Raw genomic sequence first — 17320 nt, 5'->3', positions numbered from 1 at the left:
CTTCTGGTCCACTTGAAATTCTTGGGAGGACCCCACGGCCCCTTTTCCTATAAGTTAATTATTTAGTGATGTAGATAAGGCATGTAAACTAAGGCGAGTTATATATAAGGAGAGGAGGGGCTAAGAAAGAAACCAAGTTATATATAGTAGACTGAGAGCTGGGAATATCAAGGATTAACATTACTGTAATACATCAAATCATTAGCTTGTAATAAGTTGATTATAGAGAATATAATGGGTAAAGGGAGAGCACCTTGCTGTGATAAAAGTAAGGTTAAGAAAGGGCCTTGGACACCTGCTGAAGATTTGAAGCTTATTTCTTTCATTCAGAAGAATGGCCATGGCAATTGGCGCGCCCTTCCCAAACAAGCTGGTACGTACTTTTATATTCATGTTCATCTTTCAATATTCTCAATAAATATATGTTCATATTATAGTCCGACTATGTTTAAAATCTTTATGACATTCTTCATTATCTGTGTGTATCAGTGTATGTTATTTTTCCCCTACCTTCAGTGGCAGGGTGATTTCATTAAGGGTATTCAACTTCTATAAGAATAGGATCATATATATCAAGCTTCTATTTCAAGTCAAGGGGATTCAACCCATGCATTTTATTGTTTTTAGCTCGTAATATACATGTATAATAAGTAAATAATTGAGCTAGGGGTATCATATGAAACCCCTTACTCGAACGCGGTATCCTTTGTATATTGGTATATCTCACTAACTTATAATTTTCAACAACGTAAAAGATGTTTTAAATACTATTACTGTATTTTAGGAGTAATAAAACATGTTGAAATAGATAATATATTATTTTTTTGGAGGTTACTCATTTTGTATGTCTTTTGTTGATGGATATATAGGATTACTGAGGTGTGGAAAGAGTTGCCGTTTAAGGTGGATTAACTACCTTAGACCTGACGTAAAGCGAGGAAATTTCACCCCACAAGAAGAGGAGACCATTATAAAGTTACATCTCTCTATCGGAAACAGGTATATATATAGTACTATCAATAATCGTCCTTGTCACGAAACATATATAGTCATATTTTTTGTTCTTGCTAATTGGTATCTGAAGCTATTGCATTAATAAATACAGGTGGTCAAAGATAGCATCGCAGTTGCCAGGAAGAACTGATAATGAGATTAAAAATGTGTGGAATACCCATTTGAAGAAGAGAATAAAGAAAGAGGAATATTGCAACATGAAAAACAATTCTTGCGTTTCATCACCATCTTCCTTTTCTTCTTCATCAACTTCAATAGTACAACCACCTTCTATACATCAAGATGATCATATTCCCTGTCAAGAAGAATTGGGAGATCATAACATGAAGGGCCAATGCATAGATACTTTATCAAGGTCTTGCTCTCCCAGTACTACTACTTCTTCATTAAACCTCTCCAACGTTGATCAATTTTCGATGGACAATCAAGTAAATGAAATCCCATATTCATCAGTAGGGGCAGTCGACGATAAAATTATTGATTTTTGGGACTTGTTGGATACTCCTATTGATTTGGATACTGATATAGATATGGACATTACTACTCATCAGCTGCCAGCGGCCCAATATACACCACAAGGCTCATCAGATGAATATGAATGTCAAAAGTGGTTGAGATACTTGGAAATTGAACTCGGACTAACAACTAGTAATAATGAACAATGTTGTGACGGTTTTGCCTCAGGAGACCAAAATAGCGTCATGCAAGTCTAGTCTCTAATTACAACTAGCTAGGCAATCTTCATGTCTCCATGTAGTACTATATCGATAGTGTCTATTATTATGGCAATTAATTAGCCGGGGAGTTTAAGTTTTATACAAACGTATGTCTATGTAAACAATTTTAAGTTTATACTGACGGTGCATATTACTTAAACACATGATTTGGTCAAGAGACCATAGGAGTAATATATATTTAGTATCTAGCTAGCGCACAAAATCGTTGTATGTTCAGCTGGAAATTAATAAAGGCATGCGTGCATGTTCACACTAGTTACTGGCAGCATAGTTTGGTTGTTTCTGTTGCTACGTATAATTAAGCAACATAAATTATAGTTTAGTTGTATATATGGCCGGTGCATGAGTCACAGTAGTAGATTCATTACACCATTCATGTTCTTCTAATGAGTATAAACATTTATTTAACCACTTAACAAGAGGATGTATAATTAGTGCTCTTACTCAAAAGTAAGGCACTATATATATTTACTACATAATGCATGAAAAGCTGAGACTTTGGCAGCTATATAAATACCCTGACGTCTGACGATCAACGAATTAAAAGTCGGAATAATCTACTCCTTTTCATTTCGTGAAATTTTGAACTAATCAAAACAAAGATTAATCACAACTACAATAGTATAATAATTACACCACTACTCATCATTTTTTTGCGCGGATTGCCCTTCGTTTGGGGTGGTCTTTAAATTTTGCCCCTCAAATTTGTGGTTTTTAAATTTTGCCCTTCATATTTGTGGTCTTTAAATTTTGCCCTTTGCTTGCAAAGATGGGCGAATACATGAAGTTCTGGGTTCGAACCCCCGCTCAGGCATAAAATAAAAAAAAAAATTCGCAAGGCATGACTGGGGGAGTGTATGCCGGATCCAGCATACAATCTTTAAGAAAAAGTTAAAGTTATGTCGGATCCGGCATAACTAAAAGTCTGCCCCTCAAGGCAAAGTCTGCCCCCTCCAGCAGACTTTTAGTTAAACATAACTAAAAGTCTGCCAGAGGGGGCATACAAAATTTAAACTTTGTCTTATAAGACAAACTTTTAGTTATGCCTTAAGGAAAACTTACGCCTTATGGGGCATACTTTTAGTTATGTTTTATGGGCACACTTTTAGTTAAGGCATTACTAAAGGTTTACCTTGAAAAGTTAAAAAAAAAATACATATATATGCTTCAAGGCAAAGTTTGCCCATAAGGCATAAGTATGCCCCCATCGGCATAAGTTTGGTAATTCTTTAACAAGTTTATGCCGTTGGGGGCATACTTTTAATGGACAAACTTTTATGCCAGATCCGGCATAAACTTGTGAAGGAATTATCAAAATTATGCCGGAACCGGCATACTTATGCCAAGTCTGCCCATAAGGCATAAGTATGCCGGGTCCGGCATAACTTTGCTAATTCCTTCACAAGTGTATGCCGATGGGGGCATAGCGAAATTTAAACTCTGCCTTACGAATTTTTTTAAAAATTTTAACTGTGTGGGGGTTCGAACCTGAAACCCATGAGATTTAGCGAAGGGCAAAATTTAAAGATTTCAAATATAAAGGGCAAAATTTAAAGACCACCCCAAAAGAAGGGCGAATTGCCCACTACTCATTAAGCAAATGAGGTTTTCATTGAGTGTGGAAGGATTTTGTCTCACTAATAAGGAGTTGATCGCGTGGCCTAATGGATAAGGCGCTCGCCTCCGGAGCGGGAGATTGTGGGTTCGAGTCCCACCGTGATCGTTACTTGACCCAGTATTCCCTCGAAAGCCCAAATTAATTCTGATTTTACTTTCTCTGCCATCATTTTGGTTCAAAGTTCAAACTGGACACAAAGGTCTTTTCACTAAAAGGGACTTGCTTTAAACAATTCTTACTTCTCCACTTCATTTTCTAAGTAATCTTTCAACATCATCATTCGAAAATGTATGAGGAAATTTTTCCTACTTACAACTTCTATACAAAGTAAAGCTTCTTTCTTGCTATCTTCAAATAACAAACTAATAGTTTCACTGGCATAACAAAGAATCATCAAATATCAATACATATCCTCCTAGTAAAGTTAGCAATTTAGAATTTGGGGATATATCATTACAACTTAAAAGGCACGTGACCTCAGAAACATGATAACAAGTTTCGTTTCGGTTACACAAAATCTTGTCCTATTTTTTGAATAAAAATATCAGCATGGGAGCTAGTGGGCGATTTAACGTTTGTAGTTTGCAACAGTTCCAACCCTCAATCGGTAGTCTGGAAGCAAAATCTTCAATCTTCTCAAACTCCTCCCTACACGATAAACAAATGTAAATATGCATCTAACATAATATATAACCATTGCAAATAGAATATGTAACAGTACACGCAAGATGATCAACTAGAGATAATCATACAACTACCTTCCTTATAGAGAGGTCATCAGAAAAGTTAAAGGGAGTTAATGGATGATGATAAGGAAGACCATTGACCCAGAGCTTTTCCTACTTATATGTCAAGATGCTAGAATATATAGTCAGCAAGCAGATATACGATGACTCTCAAACAATAGAAATGGGACTTTCAGCTGAAAATTAAACATAAGGTTCAAGAATTTACCTCCCACCCGGATGGCCAACATAAGTTACAATACTGATGAGTCCGCCAGGTGCCAAGATTCTCTTAGCAGCCTCCAATGCAAGCACAGTTGTTTCGGACTTGGTAATGATCTTTTTGTCCCCTCCAGGAAGGTAACCCAAATTGAAAGCAACTAACCTAACACAAGCATGGTGCCAAAAAAATTGTGACGATGGAATAGGTGCAGCCATGTAAAGATCACTGTCACAGAAACTAGATGATGTACACCTTCAGAGTTTTAAATCATTAACATCCTTTAAGCGAGCAAAAATACCTTACAGCCACATCATTTGGAACAATGTCCTCCATTTGACTATGAGACATAACAAATAGCTCAACAAGTTCTTTCTGCATGAAGAACAACAGATGTGCTTCAAATGTATGTATAATTGATGAAGTGGGAGAAAAACTATCATTTTTTAACGAAAGGAGATAACTAAATAATGGTCATAAAAGAAACTACATGTGAGAAATAGTTGGATATCGAGAAAAGAAAACAAGTGCTGCCATTTGACACATCCTGGATGCAAAATACACTTCATCACATGTTAATGAACTAGAATAAAAATGTAAAAGGCATCTACCCACTAGACACTGGTAAAGAGGGTTAGATCCATTCACTCATGTGGAAGCACTTTATGATTTTGGGGTTGCAAACTTTCCAATTGAAGTCTTATGGTGAGCCTCGCCGTCCATAAGCACACTTATGGAACAGACTATCGTTAGTGATATTTAGCTGGTTCTAGTAATTTCGGAGTTTAAAGTAGAGTTACCAGGCAAGATGCCAAGACCTGACTTTTGAAGTGGGAAAATGGAAGTGAGGGCTGAGACAAACTACTTCACTCTTTTAGGCTGGCAGTATATCTTTAAAGTAAGATTATATAGTATAAGCAAGCAACTGTTAACTATGTGCTTATATCATCAGGTTATAGATAGCTTTAAACCAAAAAGTCAAACAGAGTTTCAACTTTACGGGAAAATGTATCCAAGCCACCATTTTCTCTAGCTTCTGTCTAGATAGTCGTGATGAACTATTTATTGGATCATCATCGATAAAATGCCACCATTAATTAGGCCAGAGATACAAACAGAGGCGGAGCCAGGATTTTTAGTTTATGGGTTCTAGACCATAATTATTTTTGCTTATTGGGTTCTTGATAGATTATTTGTACATATTCAATGAACTTAACACAAACGCAGGGTTTGAACCAAAGCTACTGGGTTTTGCCGAACCCATAACCATCATTGTCGATCAGCCTCTGGATACAAATAAGCAGAAGCCGTACCTCATCTGGACTAGCAAACTGGTCCAGTAAGGATGAAGTGCTTTCTAAAGCAACTTTCTGAACATCCATGCCATAAACTCGACCTCTTTGTGTCCTATCAGCAACCAGTTTCAACAGTGCCAAGGTATCGTAACCATTTCCACAGGTGGCATCAACAACTGCATCCCCCTTCTGAACAACATGCTTCCAGACACTGCCAAGAAAGGAGATTATTCGCTAAAATCTTTAATTACCCAATTAGAGAAAGAGGTAAGCTAGTATCTAAAGTATACAAATCATACAGCTATAAACTCAAAACAAGGCAACGCCGTTTAAACCTTAACAACTATCTCTTCAAAAGTTGTAAACAATAAGCAATTGCTGAGACATTAAGTAGTCAAAAGTTAAATATACAGAAGGAACTTTTGAACAAACTTGAGAGTTCAGAAATCTAATTGATTAGTTGAAATATACAAGACAAATGCTAACTCAATATATCAACTTAATTATCGATAGCGTCTCATTCCACTATACACAGATCATATGATTCATATACCTCTAGGATGCAGTCAAGAACTCACATAAAATAAATGACTAAGGGTTAGTCCCATTGAGCAATATTTTGCAGAATAAAGAAATCACGCCATCATGTTTGCTACCAACCAAATCGTGAGTATAAAGAAACAACTTTGCACATTGCATGTAGGAAAATGTACCCAAATAATGTTGAACCACAAACATAGGCTCTAAATGAGCTGAAGAAAAAAAGGAATCCGAGTACCTACTAATGAGCAACTTCAGTTGCTTTTTTTCGCCCAAAAAGATATTCCACCATTACTTGCTCCATAGACCCTGAGAAAAGTTAACCACTGGATGAATTACTTGATTTCTACAACAGTAACTGAAAGTTTGTGAAAAGCTGGGAAAAAGAAAGAGTTAATGATCAAAAACACACCTGAACTATCACTTTTTCGCGAGTTTCACATCTCAATTATCAGTTGTTCCCTTTTCCTACATGAACTATCACCATCTATGTATTACTCCCTCTGTTTCAAAATAAGTGGTGTTTTTACCTTTTTTTGTTTCAAAATAAGTAATGTTTCACGAAATCAAGAAGCTATTAATTTTTTCTTCCAATTTTACCCCTATTTAAATAAGTTGAGTTTTACATAACCTGTTATATATATGATAATATATATGTGTTATTTAATAATAATAATTAAATAATAAAAGAGAAGCAACACAAACATTAAAGGCATCTCTTAGGTTCTAATTTGAAATTGTGTCTCTTGTCTTTTACTCCCTCTATTTCAATTTATGTGAACCTATTTCCTTATTAGTCCGTGCCAAAAAGAATGACCTCTTTCTATATTTGGAAACACTTTACCTTTATGCAATGATTTATAGCCACACAAAATATATGTGACTCGTTTAGGACCACAAGTTTAAAAGTCTTCTCTTCTTTCTTAAGCTCCGTATCCAGTCAAATGGGTTCACATAAATTGAAACGGAGGGAGTATTATTTAATTATTATTATTAAATAATACATATATATTATTATATATACAACAATCCCCCACTTATTATTTAATAATAATATGAGGACTTAAAAATGCATGAAGGATATTATTGAGTATTGTTGGCTAACCAGCCTTGAACCTTTGGCTTGAATATGAAAATAAGATTCATATTCGTATTATACATGAGTTCTTGTCTGCAATGGCGGCACCGATTAATATGGGCCTTGCTCTCAGTCCTATTCAGCAAGTTCTCTAGGATTCACCATTTAAATCCCCAGAAAGTGGCCTCTCACTTTCTTACTTGCATAGGCAATCTCATAAAGGGTGTCCACAACTGCTCTATCACCCCACTTTGTAAGCTCGAGATTGTTAAGAACAAAGTCCAGCCTTCTCGTTGTGTGGAAATCAGTGCATATAGTCAAACTTGGGCTTTAAAGGAATAGCAATTCTTCTGTATGTATTATCACCCCACTATTCCTTGAGTATATTTATGCTGGAAACGTAACCTCGGCGTTAACGCTTCTTGGATAATTCTTGGTGACTTATCCTTGAACTCTTAAAATATGAATTTCCAATATGACTGAATTCACATGAAAGAGTAGACGTCATTCCAGATTATCTCTATTAAAATGGTAATAGCCCAATGTTTCCCATCACTACACTATCTTCTCACATAATAAATGTTTAAATGAGAAGATCTGTCACTATTTGATTATAAACTACACTTAATGCAGTATCACAATACATAAGAATGGTTAGCGTCCTTGCGTGACCACATTTTAAGTGTCAACCATTCTCTTCTTCTTTATCTCAAAATCTGCTTAATTAGCCTCAACAAGATACTCACCAATAATATTTTTCGTACCTTTTCTTCACAAGAAGTATTTTGTCATGTGATTGTGTCTCGTCTTCAAAGTACTTACCAAACAAATGAAAAGGAGATTTATCCTCTATGAGGAAGAACTTTTGCCATCCTTCAAAACCTCATCATCAATATCTACGCTGAAACATCGATTTTGTTCACCAAGCATGAGTCATTTCTCATCATTTTTCAACAAAAAGTATCTCATACCAAAATAAAATTTAGAGTAAGAATCACTTAAAATAAATCTCGAAATATAGTGTTTCACAAGTGCAAATAATTGCCACCAATATTTCTCACCACATTTCATCAATTCACATGAATAGATAATCTCATATTTGAGGATTCACATTGGTTCCTGATGGCTCCTTTTTTTTTCTATTTTATTTTATAAAACTATATAGTTTTAATGATCCTTTATATAGAGGATCAATATAACAAACTGCTAAAATAAGAAACAGTAAAATGGCCGACAAGATAAAAAGAAAAAGGCACAATTATTCGGATGCCTTTTGAAAAAGAAGAAAACTACAAATAACTTTATGAAAGCAACTTTATAAAAGTTTGACGTTCTCTTTCAGCATTATTGTTGGGTGTTGTGCCCCTTCTTAATTCATTTTTTCTTTCCCATTGTCTTTGGTAGAGGCGGAAAATTCCTTCGGCTCTTGAATTTTTCAAAATATTCTTCAATGTCTTCTGTATTATCGAAGCTTTGAGACTCTCCTGCTAAACAGTTATGGTCCTCATCATCATTATCCGTTGTATTAGTTGATGTCATTGATATGTCTGAAGGCACCTCTATATCTAGATTTTGGATTAAATCCTTTTTAACTTCTTCCATATAAGAAGCTATCATTTCTGATCTAGATATGATTCCTTTCTTCATTTGAAGTCTTCTGGATATATGCTTGAAAGGACTATGAATTTCCTTTTGTTGCCTTGAATTGATTGAATCTCTATAACTGGCTATAGTAGTCGTAATCTGATCAACCACTTCTTGTCCATGGATATTATCGTCAGCTCTCTTTTGAATGAGTTTTTTCCAAAACTTAGTATAAAAAAATCTATTAAGGCAAGGAATATTTTGAGGGGTATAACCCACTTCGACAGACCATTTCATGATTCATGGAATTGAAAATTCTATGAAGAAATACATATTAGCCATTCCTTCAAAAAATGTATTATTATTTTCCAAATCTATTAACTTGGGAGAAACTTCGACCCATTCAGCGTATAAATTCTTTAAAGGTTCTGATAGTATTTTAACTGATGGACCATAATTAATCCACCATCAACAAAACCAATTTGGTATGCCTTGTTTATAAACATTACAGAAGACATTGAAGAATATTTTGAAAAATTCAAGAGCCAGCTGGAAGAATCTTCCGCCTCTACCAAAGACAAGGGGAAAGAACAAATGAAGTAAGAAGGGGCCCAACACCCAACAATAATGCTGAAAGGAAAAGTCAAACTTTTATAAAGTTGCTTTCAATTTTGCTTTCATAAAGTTATTTGTAGTTTTCTTCTTTATAGTTTTCTTCTTTTTCAAAAGGCATCCGAATAATTGTGCCTTTTTCTTTTTATCTTGTCGGCCATTTTACTATTTTTTTATTTTAGCAGTTTGTTATATTGATCTTCTATATAAAGGATCATTAAAACTATGTAAGAGGTAGGTTTTCAGAAACCACTCTCTCTCTCTCTCTCTCTCTCTCTCTTGTAAAAATATCCGCCCATATAATAAAAGTTTGCAATGTTAAAAGATATCAATTTCTTCTGAGCACAACTTTCAGTTTTAGCTAAATTTTCTTTTATTTTATTTTGTTTCAAATTTTATTTAATATTCATATTTAGCCTAGATGATAGGCTAAACACCTTGTGTTGAACCATATCACACTAGACTACTAGGTATTATGGTGAAAATACTTTAATTAATTAAGGTTCACCAAAGATGGTACTGAGGTCAGCCAGAGAATAACCCAGGCGGAATGTCCAAACTCAAGTTGATGGTCCAGTTTGTATGCCCGCTGAGCCGAGGTGGCGTTAAGGTTGTTTTTGGGTCTGCTCTGAGTTAGACAACCTCCATGCCAAGGTTATTGACCTAGTAAAAGTTCCTCTGTAGTATCGTCTCACCGTGCGATCCGCCCCTATTTATGGTAGAGCACAGAGCATCATTTCCATTTCTGTTTTCCCTTTCACAACAACAATGGTGAGAAAATTTCACCCTCTCTTCCGTGCCAAAATTAGAAAAATTGTTCCAAACAGAAACAGAGAACAAATTAATTCAAACAACAACTCTCTTCACCTCCTCTTCTTCACTTTGTTTTCCATCATAGTCATTCTCCTAGCACTTTATTGTGCTTTGAGAATCATTAACTAGCTTCTTTTTTTCCTTTTGTCTAGTTAGTTTGGTTTAGTTTTCTGATTCTAGAGCTCAAAAAATGTTTACAATCAATTATTTAATTATTATTATAAATAATACATATATATTATTCTAATTTAATTTCTAGAGTAGGCATAGTATCCTGGGGATGTACTTTCCCGTTAACCACTTGTATAGTGTGGGGGAAATTATATCCTAAATATAGTTTCTTGGTAGAGTCTTGCCTACTCGTTTCGTGATTTCACAGATTTTTGTTTACATATTTCTCTGTATTGTTTATTATTTCACTTGCACAATTTCACTCCATTGTATTATTTTGAATATTCTACAACATAACCAAGAAACCACTAAAGAGCTACTTCTTTTTCAAGGCATTTGATTAAGGTAGGTTAATAAAAATAGTTCTTACTTTCTAGGAGTAAGTAGTTTTTTAACGGGTGTGCCCAAGCTAGCACCACTTATTATGAAACACGGAGGGAATAAAATTCAAAACACACCTTGAAGTTGACTAGTTCAACAATTTGTTCCCTTTTGCTACCTCAATTATCATCATCTACTCAACTATGTGTATTAAAATACATAGATGGTGATAGTTCGGGTAGGAAAATGGAATATTTGATAGTGGGGGTGTGAAAATCGCGAAAAAGTAATAGTTCAAATGTGTTTTTAAACACTGTATCAAAAGAAAAAGGGAAACTTGAATGGGGAGTCGCGGCAAATAGGGCTCGACAAAGAACTGTGGGCTCCAGCTACTGAAATGGAGGTTCCATTGGACTGCGACGAACTAGCAAATACTGCTATATTTCTAGTATTTATCTTCGATGACGATAATGATGGAGGAATATAGTATTTGAGGTTCCATCCGCATTTCACAGTTCTTCGACCTAAAAGCGAAGAATATGATTACAGATTCCTTTGCAGCGAATACAGTGCTGCTGGTCGCGTTAGGGATAAACACAAAATCATACGAGGGCCATGTTAAGGCTGCATTTGGCATTGAACGTTTGCTTGCTAAAAGTGAGTAAGGGAAAGAGCAAATGAGGAACCGTTTGGACATAGAATTTATTTTTGAAAAAAAAATAAAAAAATTAAAAGTATTATCTGGTTATATATAAAACGGAAAAGGGCCAAATATACCCCTCGTTATACTTTGAGTCTAAATATACCCATGCTGTTATACTATTGACTCAAATATACCCGTTAAAGTTGTCCACCTTGGACATAACATCTTACGTGGCAGTGACATTTGATGAGGTGTATGCCACGTGGAATTGCCACCTCATCACCCCAATCCATTTTACTCCTCCCCTCTTCCGCCAATAAAATTTCCAACCCCTCCACCAACATTGCCACCATTACTGCCATATAGGTACAGCTCTATTAAAAAAAAAAAAAAAACTTTTCCAATTCCATGAGTATTGTGTTTTTTTTTTTTTCCTCAAAGGGCAATTTCACAAACACCTGGTGTGCGTTTTGGGAAAATGGGGAAATCAAACAGTACTGAATGTGGGTTTTCTTCAGACCTAATGGGTAATTTAAAACATACCTTGAAGACTAGTTCCACTATGAGTTATTCCTTTTTCCTACCTCAACTATCACCATCTACATAAACTAAATAGATGGCGATAGTTCAGGTAGGAAAAGGGAATAGTTCAGATGTGTTTTTAAACATTATCTCAAGAGAGAAAGGGAAACCTGAAATGGGGCAAATAGGGCTCGACAAAGAACTGTCCGCTCCAGCTACTGAAATTGAAGCTCCATTGGTCGCAAATACTGATATATTTCTGGTACTTATCTTCAATGATGGAGGAATATAGTATTTGAGGTTCCATTTGCATTTCACAATTCTCCGACCTAAAACCGAAGAATATGAATACAGATGATTCATTTGCAGCGAATACAGTGTTGCTGCTCGAAATAAACTCGAAATAATATGATAAGGCTGCGTTTGGGTTCACCCGCTAAAAAGCGGCTAAGGGCGAGAGCAAATAAGGAACCGTTTCGTCATTGAACTTATCTCAAAACTAAAAATAGTATTTGGTCATATACTATATTAAATTATTGGGGGATCTCAGTAGTTTAGCTGACTACCTGAACTTTCATATCTTGTTGGTGAGTGTTTTATTCCTCATCTTGTAATTTCTTCCCCATTTCTCCTTCCCCTATCCCTATGCAATAAAACAAAATTTTTTTAAAAAGTGTTTGGGATAATTTCAGAGAACACCCCCGTTTGGCTTCATTACACGAACCTCCCTCGTGGCTTACAATATTACGCCTCCCTCACTTCTTTCATATTTGGTGTAACAAAACTATTATCTAGACAAATTTGCCCCTTATTTTGTTATTTTCTTCCAATTTTATATAAAAAAACCATTATTCTAATTTTTATTTCGATTTATACATTTAATTTGTCCATGCCACAAAACTTCTCTAAAACACAATTCATTATAAACCTTCCTAATTCTTTCTAGTTTTGTGCAGAAAATCTATTAGTAGTTGATTTACAAATGGAAATTTTTGCTACTTTTACTTTAATTTGCTCTTTTACATAACAAAAGTATATTCCTTTTTTATTGGATATAATTCAATTCTATCATAGTTGTAATTCATTCAATCCCCTTTTTGTTTTGTTTTGACATTCAAATTATAAGTAATTGGTTAATTAATAAGATAAATTAAGATGATTAAAAATAAAAATAAAAATATTATAAAACAACACCAAAAATGTACCCAGTGCAAAAAAACTAAATTGTTAACTAGAGAGAGAGAGAGAGTAGGGAATATTTTATTTTTTTATTTGTTTCATTTTGTTATTTCTTCATATTTTGTTTGTAACACAATGCCACAATATTATAATAAAAGTTTTTTTGGTAGAATATTATAAAACACTTGCTAACCCAACAATCCTCCTCAATGATTTGTACCAAGGAACTGGTTACGCAATATTTATCTGTTGATGATTTCTTATATATAGTTTGAGGCAAGGAATTCTTTTCCCCACTGTATGAAGCATTTCCTTCACAAGAAGCCTTTTTTGTTAAGCAATTTGCGGTCATATTCATTTTCCGATAGCGTGGAAGACCTCTAAATAATTTGTAATTATGTTTTATCACTTATTATTCATGGTTATCATTCAAAGGAATTGTGTGACATGAATATATTATCTAGTTGCAGCAGTAACTAAGAAAAGTGAAAGAGTGTATTGTCTTACTGACTAGAAAAGAAAATATCAACATCGTAGGGGCAAGCTTGTCGATATTTTAATCGATTAATAGTTTTGTTACACTACCCGTTTGGCCATAAGAATTATTCACTTTTTTTCGGAAATTTTTTTCACTTTTTTCAAAAATCAGTATTTGGCCATGAAAATTCCAAATATTTGAAAAATAAGAAAACTTCCAAATATATATATATATATATACACATACATACATACATATATATATACTACTTCGAATTTCAAATGTTGTTTACAACTTCAACTTCAAAAATCTTACTATATTTTTTTCAAATATCAGTCAAATTTATGTCCAAACATGTATTAAAGCTCAAATCAATTTGTCGTGACTAACCTTGATTTAGATCAAATCTGAAATGGTCATTTGATAACTAAAACTAAACTTATTCAGAAGTAGCCTTTCAACGTTTTAGGTGAGTCCAATCGAGATATAAATTAGTGTATCAAATGGGAAGGTTAGACAATTTAGACGTAATAAAATAAAGTTATATATAAATATGGATCATGATTCAATTCATACAAAGATATGTTTAAATAAAAATAAATTGAATCTGTATGAGCTAAATCGCGAGCATTACTTAATTTAGCTCAATTAAACTATTTTATGGATTCAGAATAAAACTTACTCAACAACAATATGTCCAAAAAGATAACTCGAAAATTAATCTTTGTATATGAGCTAGGTTAAGGAGCTATAAAAAGAAGAGAATCAACTCCTGAGCAAAAATTAGGTGTCATGCTAAAAAATGATAGTTCAACGGCGTCGCTACTAATAAGTTTGTAATAGAAGACAGTCGACAGAGCAATGAAATTTCATTTGACTGTTAAAGATAATAGTCTCACAAATTTACTAATGTGTTAACTTTGACCGTAAAATTTCCCATACTGACACAATTTGATACAAATTGACTTAGCAACAAAATACACTCACCTCAACATTAAAATTTAGACGAATTAGATCAGTTTGCACATTGTAGATAAAATTCAACACTTAAAATATAGATAACAATTGAGCATTACTTATGAGGACAATTCGACTATTTTTTTTTTTGTAGAGTACGAGACTTAATTTATGATGGAGTCGTTTCTCAGGTCTTGATTTTTTCATTTGATGAGTGTTTTGTATGAATCATTCAAATTTCAAGTTATCAAGTGTATTTGTTTTACTTTACAGTCAGATATTTAATTTGAAAGTATGTCTAATTCAATTATGTCGTACCGCTAGGTTGATAATGTCATGAGATATTCATATTCGATGTAGTCACTGAAGCATTAAAAGGACCCTTTTTTTTCTGGTATGAGACGATCGATCAAGGATCCACCCCCTACCATATTATCTATTATATAAATAGGCTAATGTTCCTCAAGGCTGGAATCTTATTTTTAGGGGACACCTAAATGACTGGGAGGTGGAAAGAGTGGTAAATTTTTTGAACGATATTGAGGTTTTCACAGGTACAACAAATGGGGATGATACTATCAGATGCAGACATAATCCTGATGGTGTCTTCTCTGTTAGTAGGATATACAAAAAAATTAACAGGGCTGCTTGTATAGGGAGATCAGTTTTATAAACGTTTGGGAGAGCATAACACTATCCAAGGTGAAATGCTTTACTTGGCTGGTTACAAAAAGAGCATGTCTAACTCATGAGGTTCTTCAGAAAAAGGCCACATTGTTGTGCCCGGACGTTTTCTATGTATGGAGGCTAGAGAAACAAATGGTCATCTCTTCGTTCATTGTAGATTTACAGCTCAAATTCGGACAATATTCTTCAGTCTGATGGAAGTCAAATGGATAATGCCTGAACACAATGTTGATCTATTGAGTTGTTGGATAAGAAGAGGGGTGGCAAGAGTCAGAAGAAATGCTGGAGGGCAATTCCTGTAACAATTTGATGGTCAGTGTGGAAGGAAAGAAATGAAAGATGCTTTGAAGATATATCTTATTCCGTTCATAAAGTGAAGTGGAATTGTATTGTATCTTTATATTTTTTGTGTGAAGAACGTTATATAGATGATCTAGTAGTCTTCTTAAGGATCTCTTTGAGTTTTTCATTCTTGCTCTTTTCTTTGGAGGTCTCCAGCATATTCTTGATGATGAGGAATACAACAGTATCAAATTTTAAAATATATATATATATATATATAGGCTCATGTTCATTTTCATATAAAATAACAATATTACAATTGTGTGGATATAATGTATATGTAAATATTAGTTTGCTTAAGGAGATTCACATCATAAGTTAAATGAGTGTTGACAAATAACACACTCACAATAAATAGGAAGAGTATAATGATATTATGAATGGCCAATACAAATACTAGTAAAAATACCAAGACATAATTTTATTTTATTATTCTTCTACATATGTCTCTCCACATATTTGTGTGCATTCAAAGAGGACAGATTTTCATCATTTTCAGAAAAATAAAATAAAAATTGTAGCCATAGCAAGAGGAAAAAGGCTTTAAGAATTTGCACCATATGAGATATCACATCATCCGGGGAATCTTAAATGTTACCTGAGTAAATGGAAGTCATCGAATATGTTTAATGTTTAAAATCATCAAAATACTCATTCATTGAAAAATTATCATGAAGTTGACATTTTATGACTACTTTATTTACAATTATTACATAATCATTACCAACCACTTTGATCGTCAAACACCAGTGCACAACCACCACAACAATCATCAGCCAAGTTTCATTGCTCAATCACCACCGCCAACCACTATCATCATCAATGAACTACATCGACTACTTTCATTATACCAAAACTAATGCTACCATTGACCTACACCATCAACTATTTTACCACCAACCATCATTGTCAACCACCTTCAACTGTTCTCCCCGATCAATTTCTACAGGACAAACACAAAAATCAACTACCATCGTTACCTACTTTCACCATTAGTCTATAACGTATGACCATCATCCTCAACTCATCATTGGCACCGATTATCTTTTACCAACACAACATTATATTCAAACTCGTTTAAGTACGTCACCTTTTAAAATAAACATTTATTGAAGTTAATCAAAACTTAAACCCCATACATATATTTTGAATTATGCATTATATATCTCAAATTTAAATTAATGAAAAAAGAACACTAATAATCCAAAAATTCCAAATGTAGTAAATTTTGCTCTCCAATTTTATTAGTATTATATATAAGCAAGGATATACAGCTTTTGTCATCCTCACATACCACAATCCATTGGTGATGATTTTGCCACATGGGCTGTTGTTTGCGTTTTCCTGCAAATATTTACTTTTGTCATTGTTCCTTTCTTAAGACCCATAGGCCACATAGGCCTTTGTTATTGGTCAATATTGGAGTAGTAACTTTTTGTAATTTTTTTGTTCCTTTATTATTTTTTACTCCATCCCAAAATATCTAACATGTTTCACTTTTCGAGGATCAAATTACATAAATTTTAACCAATAGATCTTTTTAAAAAATCACTATATTGATATATTTTTCGTGTAATTTCAAATATCTAAATTTTAATTTTAGAATATTGAATTAATCTAATTCAATTTAGCTCTAAAAATTAGTCAAATTACCTTTCGGAAACGAAACGTGACAAATATTTGAGACGGTATTATTTATCCTATACGTTCTGGTTAAATTTAAGCTACTTTGAAACTTTTTTTTTTTAACAACTGAAGCATTTATTAGGTCTTATTGTACCTTT

General features: G+C 33.8%; 2 protein-coding genes and 1 non-coding gene across 4 annotated transcripts; 2 read left to right on the top strand and 1 right to left on the bottom strand.

Annotated features, from left to right (window-relative positions):
• Positions 1 to 2005, top strand: LOC132598401 (transcription factor MYB58-like). Its single transcript, XM_060339355.1, has 3 exons — positions 1 to 373; positions 870 to 999; positions 1106 to 2005. Exons 1-3 carry the CDS (start codon positions 235 to 237, stop codon positions 1725 to 1727), a joined length of 891 nt encoding a protein of 296 aa, XP_060195338.1. The 5' UTR covers positions 1 to 234; the 3' UTR covers positions 1728 to 2005.
• A 1396-nt stretch (positions 2006 to 3401) lies between these two features.
• Positions 3402 to 3474, top strand: TRNAR-CCG (transfer RNA arginine (anticodon CCG)). The gene has a single exon. It is a non-coding gene; the product is annotated as a tRNA-Arg (tRNA).
• Positions 3475 to 3716: 242 nt separating this feature from the next.
• LOC132627454 (tRNA (mnm(5)s(2)U34)-methyltransferase, chloroplastic) lies at positions 3717 to 12391 on the bottom strand. Of its 2 annotated transcripts, none has more exons than XM_060342805.1 (6): positions 12064 to 12391; positions 6392 to 6458; positions 5628 to 5820; positions 4616 to 4689; positions 4324 to 4479; positions 3717 to 4017 (listed from the first exon to the last, which is right to left on the bottom strand). In XM_060342805.1, the coding sequence occupies exons 1-6, from the start codon at positions 12254 to 12256 to the stop codon at positions 3894 to 3896; spliced, it is 807 nt and encodes a 268-aa protein (XP_060198788.1). In that variant the 5' UTR covers positions 12257 to 12391; the 3' UTR covers positions 3717 to 3893. The 2 variants fall into 2 exon arrangements, with proteins under 2 accessions (XP_060198788.1, XP_060198794.1); XM_060342811.1 differs by lacking the exon at positions 12064 to 12391 and adding an exon at positions 6562 to 8032.
• Between the last annotated feature and the right edge of the window lie 4929 nt (positions 12392 to 17320).

This window comes from Lycium barbarum, chromosome 1, assembly GCF_019175385.1.
Source record: "Lycium barbarum isolate Lr01 chromosome 1, ASM1917538v2, whole genome shotgun sequence".
Classification (NCBI taxonomy): Eukaryota; Viridiplantae; Streptophyta; class Magnoliopsida; order Solanales; family Solanaceae; genus Lycium; species Lycium barbarum.
This window is presented reverse-complemented; position numbering and strand designations above follow the sequence as displayed.

Coding starts and splice junctions, on each gene's coding strand:
- LOC132598401 (XM_060339355.1), top strand. CDS start 235: ATGGGTAAAGGGAGAGCACCTTGCTGTGATAAAAGTAAGGTTAAGAAA. Junction 374..869: donor CGCCCTTCCCAAACAAGCTG/GTACGTACTTTT, acceptor ATGGATATATAG/GATTACTGAGGTGTGGAAAG. Junction 1,000..1,105: donor CATCTCTCTATCGGAAACAG/GTATATATATAG, acceptor TAATAAATACAG/GTGGTCAAAGATAGCATCGC.
- LOC132627454 (XM_060342805.1), bottom strand. CDS start 12,256: ATGAATCATCTGTATTCATATTCTTCGGTTTTAGGTCGGAGAATTGTG. Junction 6,459..12,063: donor CCCTATTTGCCCCATTTCAG/GTTTCCCTTTCT, acceptor AACTTTTCTCAG/GGTCTATGGAGCAAGTAATG. Junction 5,821..6,391: donor GCAACTGAAGTTGCTCATTA/GTAGGTACTCGG, acceptor CTTTCTTGGCAG/TGTCTGGAAGCATGTTGTTC.